The sequence below is a fragment of the Heterodontus francisci genome, chromosome 4 (assembly GCF_036365525.1).
Source record: "Heterodontus francisci isolate sHetFra1 chromosome 4, sHetFra1.hap1, whole genome shotgun sequence".
In the NCBI taxonomy this organism is placed as follows: domain Eukaryota; kingdom Metazoa; phylum Chordata; class Chondrichthyes; order Heterodontiformes; family Heterodontidae; genus Heterodontus; species Heterodontus francisci.
Genome location: NC_090374.1, coordinates 125,918,207 through 125,937,682, shown reverse-complemented (window position 1 = coordinate 125,937,682; position 19,476 = coordinate 125,918,207). Strand labels below are relative to the sequence as shown.

Here is a 19,476-nt window from a genome sequence, read left to right as displayed (position 1 = left end):
CTTTAAAGGAAAAACACAAGACTCTGTTGACTGCCTCTATCTGCTGCAATTATTGGCGTTTTAAGGTTGCATTAAAAATAAGCACAGCACCTCTAATATCTCAGCAACTTATCAATGAATGGTGAAACTACATAGACTCGTCTTTTTAGCAGAGTGAACAATGAATCTTAGCTGATCTCAGCTAAAATGGTAATGTGACCTTAGGCCCTAGGCTAAGGAGGGGTAAATTAGTTCTTTAAGCACTATCTGATGAGTCTTGCTGGAAGTTGTGATTCTTAATGTGGTAAAATAGCCTGTTGACACTATATGGAGGCTCACACATGGCCATTCAAGTGAGGTACTGTAGGGTGAGTGGTGCACTTGTAACTGTCCCCAGCCGTTGGGGGAGTTGGGGGTGGGAGGGGGGTGAATTTAGAATATCTTTACTTGCCACTGAGACCAAATTAATTTATGTGGCTAAATTGACCTAGGGAAGGTCTTTGCCAAATATTGGGTACCTGTATGTATTATAAATCTGTTGCAAATGTGCAGTAAACTTAAAGTACTGCTACTTATTTTGGTTATTTTTAGGGTGATCAAGGAGGATCACGAATTCTGCAGAAGAGGTGGACATCATTTCTTAAAGCTAAGCTGGTTTGCACCCTGCCTGAATCCAACTTTGTCTTCAATGTCATTCAGGATGTTTTTATTTTGAGAACTCCAAATTGGAAAGAAACTGTGTTCTATGGTGTATTCACATCGCAGTGGTAAGTAACTTTACAATTACGTTCTGGTTTTCAATATTCAAATTAAAATAAGTAGCATCATTCAGAGAAATATTATCTCTGGTGTTATGCATGGGTTTCTTCCCTGTACATTTGTAAGTTTATCCTGTATTAGGTAATGGGCCGGTTTGGCCTAAACAGTTACGCTTTGAATAGAGTTTAATAAAGGACTGCGTAAGTATTTCAGAGCTGCTGAGCTGAAATGTAAAACAATTCATCAATTTGCAATTCACGCCAAGGTATCTCGCCCTCCATTTTTAATCCTTCATCCGCTCACTCCAAATTTTTGCGGATAGTTTTCTTTTCTGCACTAAACACATTGTTTGCACTAAAGCTGAAATTTTCCTTTTTCCCGACCTCAGGACTTATTCGACCCCCAGTACAGATGAACAGAAATTTCCTCTAATTAACAAGCTCCACATACTCTACTCCTTTGCCACCAATTCCATCCCTCTCCCTGCCAACTGTCTTAAGGCTAAACTAGACAATTTGCAACCTCTGTCATATTTGACCTTGAGATGATCATTCAACCACATATCTGCACTGTCACTAAGACCATCTTTTTCCACTTCTGTAACATCACTCATCTCGGTCCCTGCCTCAGCTCTTCTGCTGCTGAAACCCTCATCCATGCCTTTGTTACCTCCAAGCTTGATTATTCTAATGCACTTCTGGCAGCCTCCCACATTCTACCCTCTGTAAAAATTAGTCATCCAAAACCTGCGCGTGTTCTAACTCGCACTAAATGCCGTTCAGCCATCACTCCTGTGTTCACTGACCTACACTAGTTCCTGGTTAAGCAACGCCCGACTTGAAAATTCTCATCCTTGCTTTCAAATCCCTCCATGGCCTTGTCCCTCCCTATCTCTGCAATCTCCTCCAGCCTTACACTCTTGCCAGATATCTACAGTTCTCTAATTCTACCCTCTTGATCAGCCCCAATTTTAATCATGCCACCAGTGGTGGGCATGCCTTCAGTTGCCTAGGCCCTAAGCTCTGGAATTCCCTCACTCAACCCCTCCATTTCTGTACCTCGTTTTCCTTCTTTAAGGCACTCCTTAAAACCTGCCTCTTTGGTCATTGCCCTCGTATCTCATTATTTGGCTTGGTGTCATATTTTGTTTTATAATACCTCCTTGAAGCATCATGGGACATTTTATTACATTGAAGGCATTATATAAATACAAGGTTTTGTACTATTTATTTTATTATTTTATTTAGAGATACAGCACTGAAACAGGCCCTTCGGCCCACCGAGTCTGTGCCGACCATTAACCACCCATTTATGCTAATCCTACATTAATCCCATATTCCCTACCACCTACCTATACTAGGGGCAATTTATAATGGACAATTTACCTATCAACCTGCAAGCCTTTGGCTGTGGGAGGAAACCGGAGCGCCCGGCGGAAACCCACGCAGTCACAGGGAGAACTTGCAAACTGCACACAGGCAGTACCCAGAACTGAACTCTGGTCGCTGGAGCTGTGAGGCTGCGGTGCTAATCACTGCGTCACTGTACTGCCACTGTACTGAAAAATGTCTTTTTGTTTGCTGAAGTTCACATTCTACTTATACTAGTGAGTCCTGTGTACAATTAGATTCTTTCTTGTTCATCAGCAGTGGAAAATAAATTGGACAGTAGTAAGTAAGTTAAGTGGTGTAGTGCTTCACCCAGAGCAGTGTCACGTTGGGTGAATGCAAATGCTCAAATCCCTTTTTTACTATAATTGAGCCCCCTTCTCAGCTGTCATTATAAATAGACTACGACAGGATTAGACATCTGAAGATTCAAAGCTAAAATTAAAGATCAGGAATTCAACAAATCAGCTCAAGGCTAAAGGGTTAAATGTCTGTTTCCCATAAAGAATGTGGCAGCTAGGTTCCAGGGCTGCTTGACACTTGGATTTGGTTTGCTTGAGAAGCTGTTTCTCCAGTCAATATGTGCCGAAGCAAGTGCTTCACCTGGGTAGGATAGAAAGAACTGTTCTATCACTGTATTCCCAATGGGAAAGGTTGTAAAAACAGTCGTCAAGTCCTTGCACGCAAATAGCATATATGGAGTTATCTTCACTTTAGTTACATGTTACTTTGCACCTAGGGTAGTTATGGTTGTGCACAAATGGTGAATTCAGCTGTTTTTGAATGCTGCCTTGCCCAAAATATGTGACTGGTATGATTTCAAATTGGTGTATCTAAGAATAATTCCCCCCCCCCACCCCCAACCCCCAGATTATTAACATAATGGATATTAATGAATGACTGGGAATAGTGTTATATTTTAGTACAAGTTATATGTGCAGCTAATGGATCTCCTGCTCTATTGCATCTGTGAGTAACCTTTTATGTCCCTTTATAGAATCATAGAATTTTATAGCAAAGAATGAGGCTATTTGGTGAAGAGGTCCAATCATCTTGTCTTTCTGAAGTCAGCTAGAGGAAACATTGCCCTTAAATAGATCCTTACGTCAATTAGAGATCAGAAAAAATGAGCAGGAGATTCCTGGCTTTGCATAGAAAAAGTGTTATCCATAAGTTTGAAAGTGTGCACCTGAGGTATGATGGCCACCTCTTAAAACTACACCTACAATAGCTAGAGTCTTATAATACAATGTGTTTTATGACTTTGTCAGGAATAATTTGGAAGTATCCGCAGTCTGCAGCTTCAACATGTCCAACGTGGATGATGTTTTCTCTAAAGGGAAATACATGCAAAGTGCTACTTTTGATCAGTCCCATGTAAAATGGGTCAGATTCAGTGGAGAAGTTCCAACACCTCGCCCTGGCTCAGTGAGTATTCATAACTGTTCTGCTCTAGTCTTTTAGTTATTTTAAATGAAGTAGAAGATCTGCCAGCTTTATATTACAGCTGTAGATGGCCACTCCTACTTCAGTAATGGTAATTACAAGTTAGCTATTTGCTAGTTTAAATGTTTCTAAATGCAATTTAATAGCAATTTGTATGACAATGTTTGCGTTGTTGCTGAACTTCTAAAAGTTCTCAGGTTGTCCACTCATAGAGCCCACTAAAAGTTGCATGTCCTAGTGAAGCTCCATTAACCCTGTGCGAAGGGGCTTTCAACAATGTAAATAATTCAAGGTTATGTGCAGATAATTTATTGGGTACTTTTGATATAGAAAATAGGAGCAGGGATAGGCCATTTGGCCCTTCGAGCCTGCTCCACCATTCATTATAATCATGGCTGATCATCCAACTCAGTAACCTGTTCCCGCTTTCACCCCATACCGTTTGATCCCTTTAGACCCAAGAGCTATATCCAACTCCTTCTTGAAAACATACAATGTTTTGCCCTCAACTGCTTTCTGTGGTAGCGAATTCCACAGTCTCACCACACTCTGGGTGAAGAAATTTGTCCTCATCTCAGTCCTGAAAGGTTTACCCTGTATCCTTAGACTATGACCCCTCGTTCCGGACTCCCCCACCATCGGGAACATCCTTCCTGCATCTACCCTGTCAAGTCCTGTTAGAATTTTATAGGTTTCTATGAGATCCCCCCTCACTCTTCTGAACTCCAGCGAATATAATCCTAACCGATTCAATCTTTCCTCATATGCCAGTCCCGCCATCCCAGGAATCAGTCTGGTAAACCTTTGCTGCACTCCCTCTATAGCAAGAACATCCTTCCTCAGATAAGGAGAGCAAAACTGCACACACTATTCCAGGTGTGGCCTCACCAAGGCCCTGTATAATTGCAGCAAGACATCCCTGCTCCTGTAGTCTAATCCTCTCGCTATGAAGGCCAACATACCATTTGCCTTTTTTTAACGCCTGTTGCACCTGCATGCTTATCTTCAGGGACTGATGTACGAGAACACCCAGGTCTCACTGCATGTTCCCGTCTCTCAGTTTATAGCCGTTCAGATAATCTGCCTTCCTGTTTTTGCTACCAAAGTGGATAACCTCACATTTATCCACATTATACTGCATCTGCCATGCATTAGCCCACTCACTCAACTTGTCCAAATCACCCTGAAGCCTCTCTGCATCCTCCTCACAACTCACCCTCCCACCCAGTTTTGTGTCATCTGCAAATTTGGAGATATTACATTTAGTTCCCTCATCTAAATCATTAACATATATTGTAAATAGCTGGGGTCCTATCACCGATCCCTGCGGTACCCCACTAGTCACTGCCAGCCATTCGGAAAAAGACCCATTTATCCCTACTCTTTGTTTCCTGTCTGCCAACCAATTTTCTATCCATCGCAATACACGACCCCCAATCCCATGCGCTTTAATTTTACATGCTAATCTCTTATGTGGGACTTTGTCGAAAGCCTTCTGAAAGTCCAAATAAACCACATCTACTGGTTCCCCCTCATCAACTCTACTAGTTACATCCTCGAAGAATTCTAGTAGATTTGTCAAGCATGATTTCCCTTTCATAAATCCATGCTGACTCTGCCTGATTCTACCCCTGTTCTCTAAGTACTCTGCTATAAAATCTTTGATAATGGACTCTAGAATTTTCCCCACTACTGATGTCAGGATGACTGGTCTATAATTCCCTGCTTTCTCTCTACCTCCCTTTTTAAATAGTGGGGTTACATTGGCTACCCTCCAATCTGTAGGAACTGTTCCAGAGTCTATAGAATCTTGGAAGATGACCACCAATGCATCCACTATTTCTTGGGCCACTTTCTTACGTACTCTGGGATGCATACTATCAGGCCCTGGGGATTTATCGACTTTCAATCCCATCAATTTCCCCAACACCATTTCTCTACTAATACTGATTTCTTTCAGTTCCTCTCTCTCACTAAGCCCTGTGTTCCCCAACATTTCTGGTATGATATTGTTAGGTAATGGGCTTAGGTGTATATTTAAAATGTGTGCTTTACCAAAAATTCTAGGGATGCAATAATCAAGAATTAAAATGTTCTATTTTAAAACAGTTTTTTTAAACTATTTCGTTAGCTGGAAGCCCAGAGGCTGTTATGACTATACTGACTTCTCACTAATTTGAAAAGTTACTTGCTCTCATTTGATCTATGAAGTTACGGGTGTAAGAGGTTGATGTTGGAATATTGTATTCATCGTTCAATTCCTTTCTCCCTTTCCAGTGTATAAACAATGAGGCAAGAGCTTTGAATTTCAGTAGCTCACTCATGTTACCTGACAAACCTCTTCAGTTTGTTAAGGATCACCCTCTGATGGCAGACCCAGTGAATCCCATTGGCAATAGACCTAAATTGGTAAAGAAGAATGCAAACTATATACAGATTGTTGTTGACAGAGTTAGAGCACTTGATAACAACCTCTATGATGTCATGTTTGTTGGTACAGGTGAGTGTTTACAACGTTATGGACTTTGGAAATTTATGACCATATTTGATATTGGGCATGTCTATCCATTGCATATTGATTTAAGGATGGAGACTTAATGAAAGTATAGGAACTAGCTGAGCACTTAAGAGAATAAATCTATTGCATAAATAAGTACTTGCTCATGGGGTTCCATTATCAGTAAGAGAAAGGCTTCACTAACATTTGCAAAAATTTGAACACAAGCAGGAAATCTCCACTGGGCCTAAGCTTTGGGACTGTCAGAGGGATTCCTAACCAAAACAAAAACTCTGGAAACAGGCAGCAGGTCAGTCAGCTTTTGTGGCGAGAAAGAAGTTAACGTTTCAGGTGTGGACCCATCATTGTGTAGGGGTTGTGGTCAAAGTAAATCTGGTGGCTGTCTCTACACAGGCTGCAAGAGGGTTACAAGGTTCTTTACACACAAAATTAATTAATATAACAAGTTCTAAAAAAAATCATACAAAGAATCTGAATGGATCTACCTATTTGTGATAGTACTTCACCATAGCATTACCATCTCATTTATCTGCCTACCTGAGGCAATCCAAAACTCCACTGCCCGCATCATCACTCGCACCTCCCTGTCCACTCAACACCCCTGTGCTCGCTGACCTTTGTTGGCTCCCAGTCCGGCAACACCTTGATTTTAAAATTCTCGTCCTTGTCTTCAAAGTCCTCCATAGCTTTGCCTTTCCTTAGCTTTGTAACCTTCTACAGCCCTCTGAGAACTCAGTGTTTCTCCAATTCTGGTCCCTTGTCCATTCTCGATTTCCTTCGCTCCTCCATTGGCTGCTGTGCCTTCAGATTTCTAAGTCCTAATCTCTGGAATTCCCTCCATAAATCTCTACCTCTCTTCCTTTTAACAAGTTCCTTAAAACCGACCTCTTCCTGTTCTTTTGTGGCTCGGTGTCAAATTTTATCTGATAATGCTCCCATGAAGTGCCTTGGGACATTGTTCTGTATTATTGGTGCTATTTAAATGCAAGTTGCTGTTATGCAAAGGCTATATTCATTTCTCTCTCCCTTCCATCTCATATTTTAGAATGTATTTGTCCTGTACTGCTAAATCCACCTGTACCACATACCATTTCCTAGCTGGGTGGGGAACAGGCAATCCACTTTCAAATCTGCTGGAAAGTCTAAGAAGCTAGTCTGGGGAGAATATTCTTAAAAGTTTTCAACCTGCCTGTTCAGAAGATCCTAACTGATGAAATGGCCATGGCAGGAATTTGCAATTTGGAAATCACAATGAACTTGGCTCTAGTTTTCCCATTCTGTGTTGTGATAATGCTACCAACTTAAGGTGAGGTAACTAGGGGTTGTAAACAATATTTTTTTAAATTCTTGCTTTGCTACAGACGCAATAGTGGTACTGTGAAGCTTCCAGGTTTGCCAATAAGATAACTCAATGCCAAACAGCCTAGCTTTGGCTTAATTGCACCAGTGACAGCACTCCCAGAGAAAAATGCTAATTATTGCTGTCCAGTTACTCTTCACTGGTTTATTGTATACAAGATGCACAGGAGGATCAGGCCAGATTTCAGCATTCTGGCATTTATTTGCTAAAACAAGCAGTCTTTAAAACACAAGCACAAATGCCAGTTAAAATATAAGAAAGAAAAATGTAAAATTGAAGTTAAAATCGAGAAGTAATATAAAAATTACCATCATAATAAAAATAGAAGAAAGAATAGGGAAGAAAGGGAAGATAGAGGAACAGTAAGTTTCAAGTTTCGTGAAGAAAGACTTGCATTTATTTCGTGCCTTTCATGACCTCAGAATGTCCCAAAAGTGTTTTACAGCAAATGAAGTACTTTGGAAGTGTAGTCACTCTTGTGATGTAGGAAACGCGGCAGCCAAGTTGTGCACAGCAAGCTCCCACAAACAGCAATGTGATGATGACCAGATAATCTATCTTTCTGATGTTGACTGAGGGATAAATATTGGCCAGGCCACTGGGGGCAGGATGGGGGAACCTGCTCCTCTTCAAATAGTGCCTTTGGATCTTTTACATGCACCTGACAAACCGAGGTCCCGTTTGCCCTAACGTCTCATCTGAAAGATGGCACCACCAATGGTGCAGCTCTCCCTCAGCACTGCTCAGTATTTTAGCTGTATATTTTGGTGTATTACATTACAATTTAAAGCTACACCTGATTCATGAGGAGGATTTTAATAGAGGATTTTCCATCATCACAGTGTACAAACTGATTTTCTTACATTTCTACCTTACCACCCAGCTCCACCTGACCACCACCTCCCTCGACTCTTCCACTGTTGCTAAACTATCAAACTGTTTATCCAACATCCAGTACTGGATGACCAGAAATTTCCTCCAATTAAACATCGGGAAGACTGAGCCATAGTTTTCGAACCTTGTTCCAAGCTCCATTCCCGAGTGTTAAGGTCAATTGAGGAGGGGTCGAAGGGCTTCCTTCTTTCCCTCCTTGTTCGACCATGACAGGTTTAATTCATTCATAAAGTGGGTGTACTGGACAATTCAATAGGTTTTTGCTTGCTTACTTGCTATGGTCATAACAAGAACCAATCGGACAGGTTTTCTTGAGTTAACAAAGAAAGCGGTTAACTTTATTGTACCTAAACTGAACTAATAAAATAATAAACAATCTGCCAACTTTCAAACAAGCACGCACTAGATGTTTACACACACGCAAATAGGTTACAGGGTGGGGAAAGGTAGATTGATTGAGTTAGAGTCCATAAAAATAAGTTGGTGATTCAGCTGGCTGCTAGATGAATTCAGTGGTCCTGAAGCTTTTAGTTTGAAGAGGTAGATGACTGGTCTCTTGGAGATAACGATGTGGATGATTTCCTCAAAAGGGGTTTCTGATTGTAGTCGGAGTATGCAAAGGTAGTCAGTCAACAAGCAGGATTTGAAAGCTTTCAAGCTGGAATGGAGAGAGAGAGAGATCCCCACTTGGGGTCTGCTCATGTCAAGGGTCCAGTTACTTCTCCTCTGTTGCAGAGGAAAATACCAGCTTAAAGCCACAGATGGGGAGGGGCTTGTCACATGATATTGACTTAGTGATTCAAACATAGCATGAGCATTATTTCTCTGCTTGCTGAAAAGAACAGGTAGTTCCTTTAAACTTCCTGGGTCTTGGTTCTTGCTGGGAAATGTACAGACATTTTATCTCCTTCCTCACAGTCCTTTGCAATGTAGGATATAGTGTTGCAAACTATGTGATCATCTTAAGCTGCCAGTAGTTATCCCTTTTTAAAAATATTCTCGGTTTCTTCAAAAAAAAATTCAGATCTCCTGTCAGTGGACCAAAGAAAATTATTATTCAACAAAACACATTTGTGTAACACTAGCTACTGACTCAACCCACTCCGTGGCAACAGTCTGACATTAAGCCGGACTGTTTGCAACCTTGGTGCCGCATTTGACCCTGAGATGAGATTCCAACCTTATATTCGCACCATCACTAAGACCACCTATTTCCACCTTCATAACATCACCCGACTGCACCCATGTCTCAGCTGATCTGCTGCTGAAGCCCTCATCTCTGCCTTCGTTACCTATAGACTTGACTATTCCAATGCACTCCTGGCTGGTCCCCACATTCTAACTTCTGTGAACTTGAGGTCATTCAAAACTCTGCTCCCTGTGCTCGCTGACCTACATTGGCTCCTGGTCAAGCAACGTCTTGATTTTAAAATTCTCATATTTGCTTTCAAATCTCTCCATGGTCTTGCCTGTCCCTATCTCTGAAATCTCTCCTCCAGCCCCGCAACTCTCTGAGATATCTGTGCTCTTCTAATTCTGGCCTATTGAGCACCTCTGATTTTAATTCCTCCACCATTGGTGGCTGTGCCTAAGGCATGCAATTCCCTCCCATCACCTCTCCGCGCCACGACCTCACTTTCCTCCTTTAAGATGCCCCTTAAAACCAAGCTTTTGGTCGTCTGACTTAATATCTCCTTATGGTGTCACATTTTGTTTTATAATGTAACTGTGAAGTGCCTTGGAGTGTTTTATTACTTTAAAGGTGCTATATAAATATGTTGTTAAAAATGCTTTCTTAAACCATGGTACGTGGAAAGCTTTATACTGTTTTGTTCTTTTGGGGATGGTCACTACTTGATTGGGCTAGGTCTAGGGTACTTGGGGCCTGTGGTAGGAACTGGAGAGGATCTTGTTAAACATAAGATGGTATGATGCTGGGACTTGCCCATTTAGCAGTTGACACTGGGATCTCTTGGGTGAATGTTGAGATTGCTTAAAAAAAGGCCCTCCACCTTCTGGTGCTTGCCCTGCCATAAACTGGAAAATTGCCAACCCAGGGAGAGAGGAATTTCTTGAACAGGGGTCAGCAACATATCTGTACATACCCAGTGTCCGTGGTAAAAATGTTGAAGTCCATGATTGGTAATATCAGGAATAAGAAATTTTCCATTGACTCCTTTCCAGACAAGTCCAACTTGAAATAAAAGAATCATAGCCGTCAGTTTCACAGCTGACAGGCGCTGGGAGCGGGAACAACGGCTTCCGAACTTGGGACAAGTTCGTGCTTTGCAGCAGGTTCTGATTTTTTAAAAATTAAAAGCCCGTTGGAAAACCACAAACTTGTCCTGAGTTCGGAAGTCGCTGTTCCCGCTCCCAGCACCTGTCAGCTCTTAAACTGAAACTGATGACTGGTCAGTTTAAAAAAAAAATTCACAATTACAAAGCTGCATTGGGGAGAGTTCCAGCTTACTGCAACTGTCAGGGGGGAGGAAGAGAGGGGGGGGGCGATAGAGAGAGGGGAGATGGAGCGAGAGAGAGAGGAGGGGAGATGGAGCGAGAGAGAGAGAGAGAGGAGGGGAGATGGAGCGAGAGAGAGAGAGAGAGGAGGGGAGATGGAGCGAGAGAGAGAGAGAGAGGAGGGGAGATGGAGCTAGAGAGAGAGAGGAGGGGAGATGGAGCTAGAGAGAGAGAGGAGGGGAGATGGAGCTAGAGAGAGAGAGGAGGGGAGATGGAGCTAGAGAGAGAGAGGAGGGGAGATGGAGCTAGAGAGAGAGAGGAGGGGAGATGGAGCTAGAGAGAGAGAGGAGGGGAGATGGAGCTAGAGAGAGAGAGGAGGGGAGATGGAGCTAGAGAGAGAGAGGAGGGGAGATGGAGCTAGAGAGAGAGAGGAGGGGAGATGGAGCTAGAGAGAGAGAGGAGGGGAGATGGAGCTAGAGAGAGAGAGGAGGGGAGATGGAGCTAGAGAGAGAGAGGAGGGGAGATGGAGCTAGAGAGAGAGAGAGGAGGGGAGATGGAGCTAGAGAGAGAGAGGAGGGGAGATGGAGCTAGAGAGAGAGAGAGAGGAGGGGAGATGGAGCCAGAGAGAGAGAGGAGGGGAGATGGAGCCAGAGAGAGAGAGGAGGGGAGATGGAGCCAGAGAGAGAGAGGAGGGGAGATGGAGCCAGAGAGAGAGAGAGGAGGGGAGATGGAGCTAGAGAGAGAGGAGGGGAGATGGAGCTAGAGAGAGAGGAGGGGAGATGGAGCTAGAGAGAGAGGAGGGGAGATGGAGCTAGAGAGAGAGGAGGGGAGATGGAGCTAGAGAGAGAGGAGGGGAGATGGAGCTAGAGAGAGAGAGGAGGGGAGATGGAGCTAGAGAGAGAGAGGAGGGGAGATGGAGCTAGAGAGAGAGAGGAGGGGAGATGGAGCTAGAGAGAGAGAGGAGGGGAGATGGAGCTAGAGAGAGAGAGGAGGGGAGATGGAGCTAGAGAGAGAGAGGAGGGGAGATGGAGCTAGAGAGAGAGAGGAGGGGAGATGGAGCTAGAGAGAGAGAGGAGGGGAGATGGAGCTAGAGAGAGAGAGGAGGGGAGATGGAGCTAGAGAGAGAGAGGAGGGGAGATGGAGCTAGAGAGAGAGAGGAGGGGAGATGGAGCTAGAGAGAGAGAGGAGGGGAGATGGAGCTAGAGAGAGAGAGGAGGGGAGATGGAGCTAGAGAGAGAGAGGAGGGGAGATGGAGCTAGAGAGAGAGAGGAGGGGAGATGGAGCCAGAGAGAGAGAGAGAGAGGAGGGGAGATGGAGCCAGAGAGAGAGAGAGAGAGGAGGGGAGGTGGAGCCAGAGAGAGAGAGAGAGAGGAGGGGAGATGGAGCCAGAGAGAGAGAGAGAGGAGGGGAGATGGAGCCAGAGAGGGAGAGAGAGGAGGGGAGATGGAGCCAGAGAGGGAGAGAGAGGAGGGGAGGTGGAGCCAGAGAGAGGAGGGGAGGTGGAGCCAGAGAGAGGAGGGGAGGTGGAGCCAGAGAGAGGAGGGGAGGTGGAGCCAGAGAGAGGAGGGGAGGTGGAGCCAGAGAGAGGAGGGGAGGTGGAGCCAGAGAGAGGAGGGGAGGTGGAGCCAGAGAGAGGAGGGGAGGTGGAGCCAGAGAGAGGAGGGGAGGTGGAGCCAGAGAGAGGAGGGGAGGTGGAGCCAGAGAGAGGAGGGGAGGTGGAGCCAGAGAGAGGAGGGGAGGTGGAGCCAGAGAGAGGAGGGGAGGTGGAGCCAGAGAGAGGAGGGGAGGTGGAGCCAGAGAGAGGAGGGGAGGTGGAGCCAGAGAGAGGAGGGGAGGTGGAGCCAGAGAGAGGAGGGGAGGTGGAGCCAGAGAGAGGAGGGGAGGTGGAGCCAGAGAGAGGAGGGGAGGTGGAGCCAGAGAGAGGAGGGGAGGTGGAGCCAGAGAGAGGAGGGGAGGTGGAGCCAGAGAGAGGAGGGGAGGTGGAGCCAGAGAGAGGAGGGGAGGTGGAGCCAGAGAGAGGAGGGGAGGTGGAGCCAGAGAGAGGAGGGGAGGTGGAGCCAGAGAGAGGAGGGGAGGTGGAGCCAGAGAGAGGAGGGGAGGTGGAGCCAGAGAGAGGAGGGGAGGTGGAGCCAGAGAGAGGAGGGGAGGTGGAGCCAGAGAGAGGAGGGGAGGTGGAGCCAGAGAGAGGAGGGGAGGTGGAGCCAGAGAGAGGAGGGGAGGTGGAGCCAGAGAGAGGAGGGGAGGTGGAGCCAGAGAGAGGAGGGGAGGTGGAGCCAGAGAGAGGAGAGGAGGTGGAGCCAGAGAGAGGAGGGGAGGTGGAGCCAGAGAGAGGAGGGGAGGTGGAGCCAGAGAGAGGAGGGGAGGTGGAGCCAGAGAGAGGAGGGGAGGTGGAGCCAGAGAGAGAGAGGAGGGGAGGTGGAGCCAGAGAGAGAGAGGAGGGGAGGTGGAGCCAGAGAGAGAGAGGAGGGGAGGTGGAGCCAGAGAGAGAGAGGAGGGGAGGTGGAGCCAGAGAGAGAGAGGAGGGGAGGTGGAGCCAGAGAGAGAGAGGAGGGGAGGTGGAGCCAGAGAGAGAGAGGAGGGGAGGTGGAGCCAGAGAGAGAGAGGAGGGGAGGTGGAGCCAGAGAGAGAGAGGAGGGGAGGTGGAGCCAGAGAGAGAGAGAGGAGGGGAGGTGGAGCCAGAGAGAGAGAGGAGGGGAGGTGGAGCCAGAGAGAGAGAGGAGGGGAGGTGGAGCCAGAGAGAGAGAGGAGGGGAGGTGGAGCCAGAGAGAGAGAGGAGGGGAGGTGGAGCCAGAGAGAGAGAGGAGGGGAGGTGGAGCCAGAGAGAGAGAGGAGGGGAGGTGGAGCCAGAGAGAGAGAGAGGAGGGGAGGTGGAGCCAGAGAGAGAGAGAGGAGGGGAGGTGGAGCCAGAGAGAGAGAGAGGAGGGGAGGTGGAGCCAGAGAGAGAGAGAGGAGGGGAGATGGAGCCAGAGAGAGAGAGAGGAGGGGAGATGGAGCCAGAGAGAGAGAGAGAGGAGGGGAGATGGAGCCAGAGAGAGAGAGAGGAGGGGAGATGGAGCCAGAGAGAGAGGAGGGGAGATGGAGCCAGAGAGAGAGGAGGGGAGATGGAGCCAGAGAGAGAGGAGGGGAGATGGAGCCAGAGAGAGAGAGAGAGAGAGAGGAGGGGAGATGGAGCCAGAGAGAGAGAGAGAGAGAGAGGAGGGGAGATGGAGCCAGAGAGAGAGAGAGAGGAGGGGAGATGGAGCCACAGAGAGAGAGGAGGGGAGATGGAGCCACAGAGAGAGAGGAGGGGAGATGGAGCCACAGAGAGAGAGGAGGGGAGATGGAGCCACAGAGAGAGAGGAGGGGAGATGGAGCCACAGAGAGAGAGGAGGGGAGATGGAGCCACAGAGAGAGAGGAGGGGAGATGGAGCCAGAGAGAGAGAGGAGGGGAGATGGAGCCAGAGAGAGAGAGAGAGGAGGGGAAATGGAGCCAGAGAGAGGAGGGGAAATGGAGCCAGAGAGAGAGAGAGAGAGAGAGGAGGGGAGATGGAGCGAGAGAGAGAGGAGGGGAGATGGAGCGAGAGAGAGAGAGGAGGGGAGATGGAGCGAGAGAGAGAGAGGAGGGGAGATGGAGCGAGAGAGAGAGAGGAGGGGAGATGGAGCGAGAGAGAGAGAGGAGGGGAGATGGAGCGAGAGAGAGAGAGGAGGGGAGATGGAGCGAGAGAGAGAGAGAGGAGGGGAGATGGAGCGAGAGAGAGAGAGGAGGGGAGATGGAGCGAGAGAGAGAGAGGAGGGGAGATGGAGCGAGAGAGAGAGAGAGGAGGGGAGATGGAGCGAGAGAGAGAGAGGAGGGGAGATGGAGCGAGAGAGAGAGAGGAGGGGAGATGGAGCGAGAGAGAGAGAGGAGGGGAGATGGAGCGAGAGAGAGAGAGGAGGGGAGATGGAGCGAGAGAGAGAGAGGAGGGGAGATGGAGCGAGAGAGAGAGAGGAGGGGAGATGGAGCGAGAGAGAGAGAGGAGGGGAGATGGAGCGAGAGAGAGAGAGAGAGGAGGGGAGATGGAGCGAGAGAGAGAGAGAGAGGAGGGGAGATGGAGCTAGAGAGAGAGAGAGAGGAGGGGAGATGGAGCTAGAGAGAGAGAGAGAGGAGGGGAGATGGAGCTAGAGAGAGAGAGAGAGGAGGGGAGATGGAGCTAGAGAGAGAGAGAGAGGAGGGGAGATGGAGCTAGAGAGAGAGAGAGAGGAGGGGAGATGGAGCTAGAGAGAGAGAGAGAGGAGGGGAGATGGAGCTAGAGAGAGAGAGAGAGGAGGGGAGATGGAGCTAGAGAGAGAGAGAGAGGAGGGGAGATGGAGCTAGAGAGAGAGAGAGAGGAGGGGAGATGGAGCTAGAGAGAGAGAGAGAGGAGGGGAGATGGAGCGAGAGAGAGAGAGAGAGGAGGGGAGATGGAGCTAGAGAGAGAGAGAGAGGAGGGGAGATGGAGCTAGAGAGAGAGAGAGAGGAGGGGAGATGGAGCTAGAGAGAGAGAGAGAGGAGGGGAGATGGAGCCAGAGAGAGAGAGAGAGAGGAGGGGAGATGGAGCCAGAGAGAGAGAGAGAGAGGAGGGGAGATGGAGCCAGAGAGAGAGAGAGAGGAGGGGAGATGGAGCTAGAGAGAGAGAGAGGAGGGGAGATGGAGCTAGAGAGCGAGCGAGGAGAAAAGGGGGGAAGGGAGAGAGCGAGCGACGTGGGGAGTGGGTTGTAGAGATAAGCCAGGGAACTATAGACCAGTGAATCTCACGTCAGTTGTCGGGAAACTATTGGAGAAAATCCTGAAGGAGAGATTCTATCTCCACGTGGAGAGGCAAAATTTGATTAGGAATAGTCAGCATGGCTTTGTCAGAGGGAGGTCATGCCAAACAAATTTGATTGAATTTTTTGAGCATGTGACCAAGGTGTGTAGATGAGGGTAGTGCAGTTGTAGTTTACATGGATTTCAGCAAAGCTTTTGACAAGGTCCCACATGGGAGACTTATCAAGAAAGAAAATGCACATGGGATACAAGGTAACTTGATAAGGTGGACTCAAAATTGGCTTAGCAGTAAGAGACAGAGAGTGATGACAGATGGCTGTTTTAGTGACTGGAAGCCAGTGTCCAGTGGCGTACCACAGGGATCTGTGCTGGGTCCCCTATTGTTTGTCATTTATATAAACAACATAGATGACTATGTGGGGGGTAGGATCAGTAAGTTCGCGGATGACACAAAGATTGGCCGTGTGGTTAACAGTGAGGTTGAGTGTCTTGGGTTACAGGAAGATATAGACGGGATGGTCAAATGGGCAGAAAAGTGGCAGATGGAATTTAACCCTCAAAGTGTGAGGTGATGCACTTTGGAAGGAGTAATGTGACACGGAAGTATTCAATGAATGGCCTGACACTGGGAAGTTCCGAGGAGCAAAGGGACCTTGGCGTGTTTGTCCATAGATCTCTGAAGGTAGAAGGGCAGGTTAATAGGGTGGTGAAAAAGGCATATGGGACACTTGCCTTTATCAATCGAAGCATAGATTACAAAAGCAGGGAGGTCATGTTGGAGTTGTACAGAACTTTGGTAAGGCCACAGCTGGAGTACTGTGTGCAATTCTGGTCGCCACATTATAGGAAGGATGTGATTGCATTGGAGGGGGTGCAGAGGTCATTCACCAGGATGGTGCCTGGGATGGAACATTTAAGCTATGAAGAGAGGTTGGATAGGCTTGGGTTGTTTTCGCTGGAGCAGAGAAGACTAAGGGGTGACCTGATCGAGGTGTACAAGATTATGAGGGGCATGGACATGGTGGATAGGGAGCAGCTGTTCCCCTTAGTTGAAGGGTCAGTTACGAGGGGACACAAGTTTAAGGTGAGGGGCGGGAGGTTTAAGGGGGATTTGAGGAGGAACTTTTTTACCCAGAGGGTGGTGACGGTCTGGAATGCACTGTCTGGGAGGGTGGTAGATGCAGGTTGCCTCACATCCTTTAAAAAGTACCTGGATGAGCACTTGGCACGTCATAACATTCAAGGCTATGGGCCAGGTGCTGGCAAATGGGATTTGATAGACAGGTCAGGTGTCTATAATGCATCGATGCAGACTCGATGGGCCGAAGGGCCTCTTCTGCACTGTATTATTCTGTGAAAAGTGGGGAGGGAGAGAGCGAGCAGGGAGAAAAGGGGGGAGAGAGAGAGAGAGCGGGGGGTAAAGGGGGGAGAGAGAGAGAGAGCGGGGGGAAAAGGGGGGAGAGAGAGAGAGAGCGGGTGGAAAAGGGGGGAGAGAGAGAGAGAGAGAGCGGGGGGAAAAGGGGGGAGAGAGAGAGAGAGCGGGGGGAAAAGGGGGGAGAGAGAGAGAGAGCGGGGGGAAAAGGGGGGAGAGAGAGAGAGCGGGGGGAAAAGGGGGGAGAGAGAGAGAGAGCGGGGGGAAAAGGGAGAGAGAGAGAGAGAGCGGGGAGAAAAGGGAGAGAGAGAGAGAGAGCGGGGAGAAAAGGGAGAGAGAGAGAGAGAGAGCGGGGAGAAAAGGGAGAGAGAGAGAGAGAGAGAGCGGGGAGAAAAGGGAGAGAGAGAGAGAGAGAGCGGGGAGAAAAGGGAGAGAGAGAGAGAGAGAGAGCGGGGAGAAAAGGGAGAGAGAGAGAGAGAGAGCGGGGAGAAAAGGGAGAGAGAGAGAGAGAGAGAGAGAGCGGGGAGAAAAGGGAGAGAGAGAGAGAGAGAGCGGGGAGAAAAGGGGGAGAGAGAGAGAGCGGGGAGAAAAGGGGGAGAGAGAGAGAGCGGGGAGAAAAGGGGGAGAGAGAGAGAGCGGGGAGAAAAGGGGGAGAGAGAGAGAGCGGGGAGAAAAGGGGGAGAGAGAGAGAGCGGGGAGAAAAGGGGGAGAGAGAGAGAGCGGGGAGAAAAGGGGGAGAGAGAGAGAGCGGGGAGAAAAGGGGGGAGAGAGAGAGCAGGGAGAAAAGGGGGGGGAGAGAGAGAGCAGAGAGAAAAGGGGGGAGAGAGAGAGAGAGCGGGGTTAAAAGGGGGGAGAGAGAGGGAAGGGGAGAAAAGGGGGGAGAGAGAGGGAAGGGGGAGGAGAGTGGGAAGGGGGAGAAAAGGGGGGAAGAGAGAGGGGGAGAAAAGGGGGAGAGAGAGAGAAGGCAGGGAGAGAGAGGGTGTGAAGCGAGAGAAAGAGGCGGTGGAGAATGTAGCTGGGAGAGTGGAGAGGGAAAGAGAGGAAGGAGAGACACTGACTCGGGCGGCGAGAAGGAGATCAAGAACACACCTGACAGATGAACATCTCTCCGGATTCTCCACGTCACTGCATCAAGTGTGTGGGCAGACATTGACTAATTGTTTAAGCAAAGACAGTGGCAGATACTCACTAAATAGGGAGAAATGTGTTTTAAATTTGACTGCGTTTTGATGGCATTAGGTTGGCTATACACTTTATTTTTTTTTTATTCATTCATGGGATGTGGGCATCACTGGCTTGGCCAGCATTTATTTCCCACCTCTAATTGCCCTTGAGAAGGTGGTGGTGAGCTGCCTTCTTGAACCGCTGCAGTCCATGTGAGGTAGTTACACCCACAGTGCTGTTAAGAAAGGAGTTCCAGGATTTTGACCCAGCGACAGTGAAGGAACAGCGGTGTAGTTCCTAGTCAGGATGGTGTGTGACTTGGAGGGGAACTAGCAGATGGTGGTGTTCCCATGCATTTGCTGCCCTTGTCCTTCTTGTTGGTAGAGGTCGCGGGTTTGGAAGCTGCTGTCCAAGGAGCCTTGGTGCGTTGCTGCAGTGCATCTTGTAGATGGTACACACTGCTGCCACTGTGTGTCGGTGGTGGAGGGAGTGAATGTTTGTAGATGGGGTGCCAATCAAGCGGGCTGCTTTGTCCTGGATGGTGTCGAGCTTCTTGAGTGTTGTTGGAGCTGCACCTATCCAGGCAAATGGAGAGTATTCCATCACACTCCTGACTTGTGCCTTGTAGATGGTGTACAGGCTTTGGGGAGTCAGGAGGAGATGAGTTACTCGCCGTAGGATTCCCAGCCTCTGACCTGCTCTTGTAGCCACAGTATTTATATGGCTACTCCAGTTCAGATTCTGGTCAATGGTAGCCCCTAGGATGTTGATAGTGGGGGATTCAGCAATGGTAATGCCATTGAATGTCCAGGGGAGATGGTTAGATTCTCTCTTGTTGGAGATGGTCATTGCATGGCACTTGTGTGCCGCAAATGTTACTTGCCACTTATCAGCCCAAGTCTGGATATTGTCCAGGTCTTATTGCATTTCTACATGGACTACTTCAGTATCTGAGGAGTCGTGAATGGTGCTGAACATTGTGCAATCATCAGCAAACATCCCCACTTCTGACCTTATGATTGAAGGAAGGTCTTTGATGAAGCAGCTGAAGATGGTTGGGCCTAGGACACTATCCTGAGGAACTCCTGCAGTGATGTCCTGGAGCTCAGATGATTGACCTCCAACAACCACAACCATCTTCCTTTGCGTTAGGTGTGACTCCAACCAGCAGAGTGTTTTCCCCCTGATTCCCATTGATTCAGTATTGTTAGGGCTCCTTGATGCCATACTCGGTCAAATGCTGCCTTGATGTCAAGGGCAGTCACTCTCACCTCACCTCTTGAGTTCAGCTCTTTTGTCCATGTTTGAACCAAGGCTCTAATGAGGTCAGCAGATGAGTGGCCCTGGCGGAACCCAAACTGAGCGTCACTGAGC

General features: G+C 48.1%; 1 protein-coding gene across 9 annotated transcripts in view; it reads left to right on the top strand.

Moving 5' to 3' along the window:
- Positions 1-19,476, top strand: part of sema4d (sema domain, immunoglobulin domain (Ig), transmembrane domain (TM) and short cytoplasmic domain, (semaphorin) 4D) — a 254,692-nt gene that overhangs the window by 164,920 nt on the left and 70,296 nt on the right. For all 9 annotated transcript variants that reach the window (XM_068030134.1, XM_068030133.1, XM_068030132.1 and 6 more), the window contains 3 exons: positions 571-746; positions 3,398-3,554; positions 5,850-6,072. In XM_068030134.1, coding sequence (XP_067886235.1) covers positions 571-746; positions 3,398-3,554; positions 5,850-6,072 — 556 coding nt within the window. The remainder of the gene's footprint in view (positions 1-570; positions 747-3,397; positions 3,555-5,849; positions 6,073-19,476) is intronic.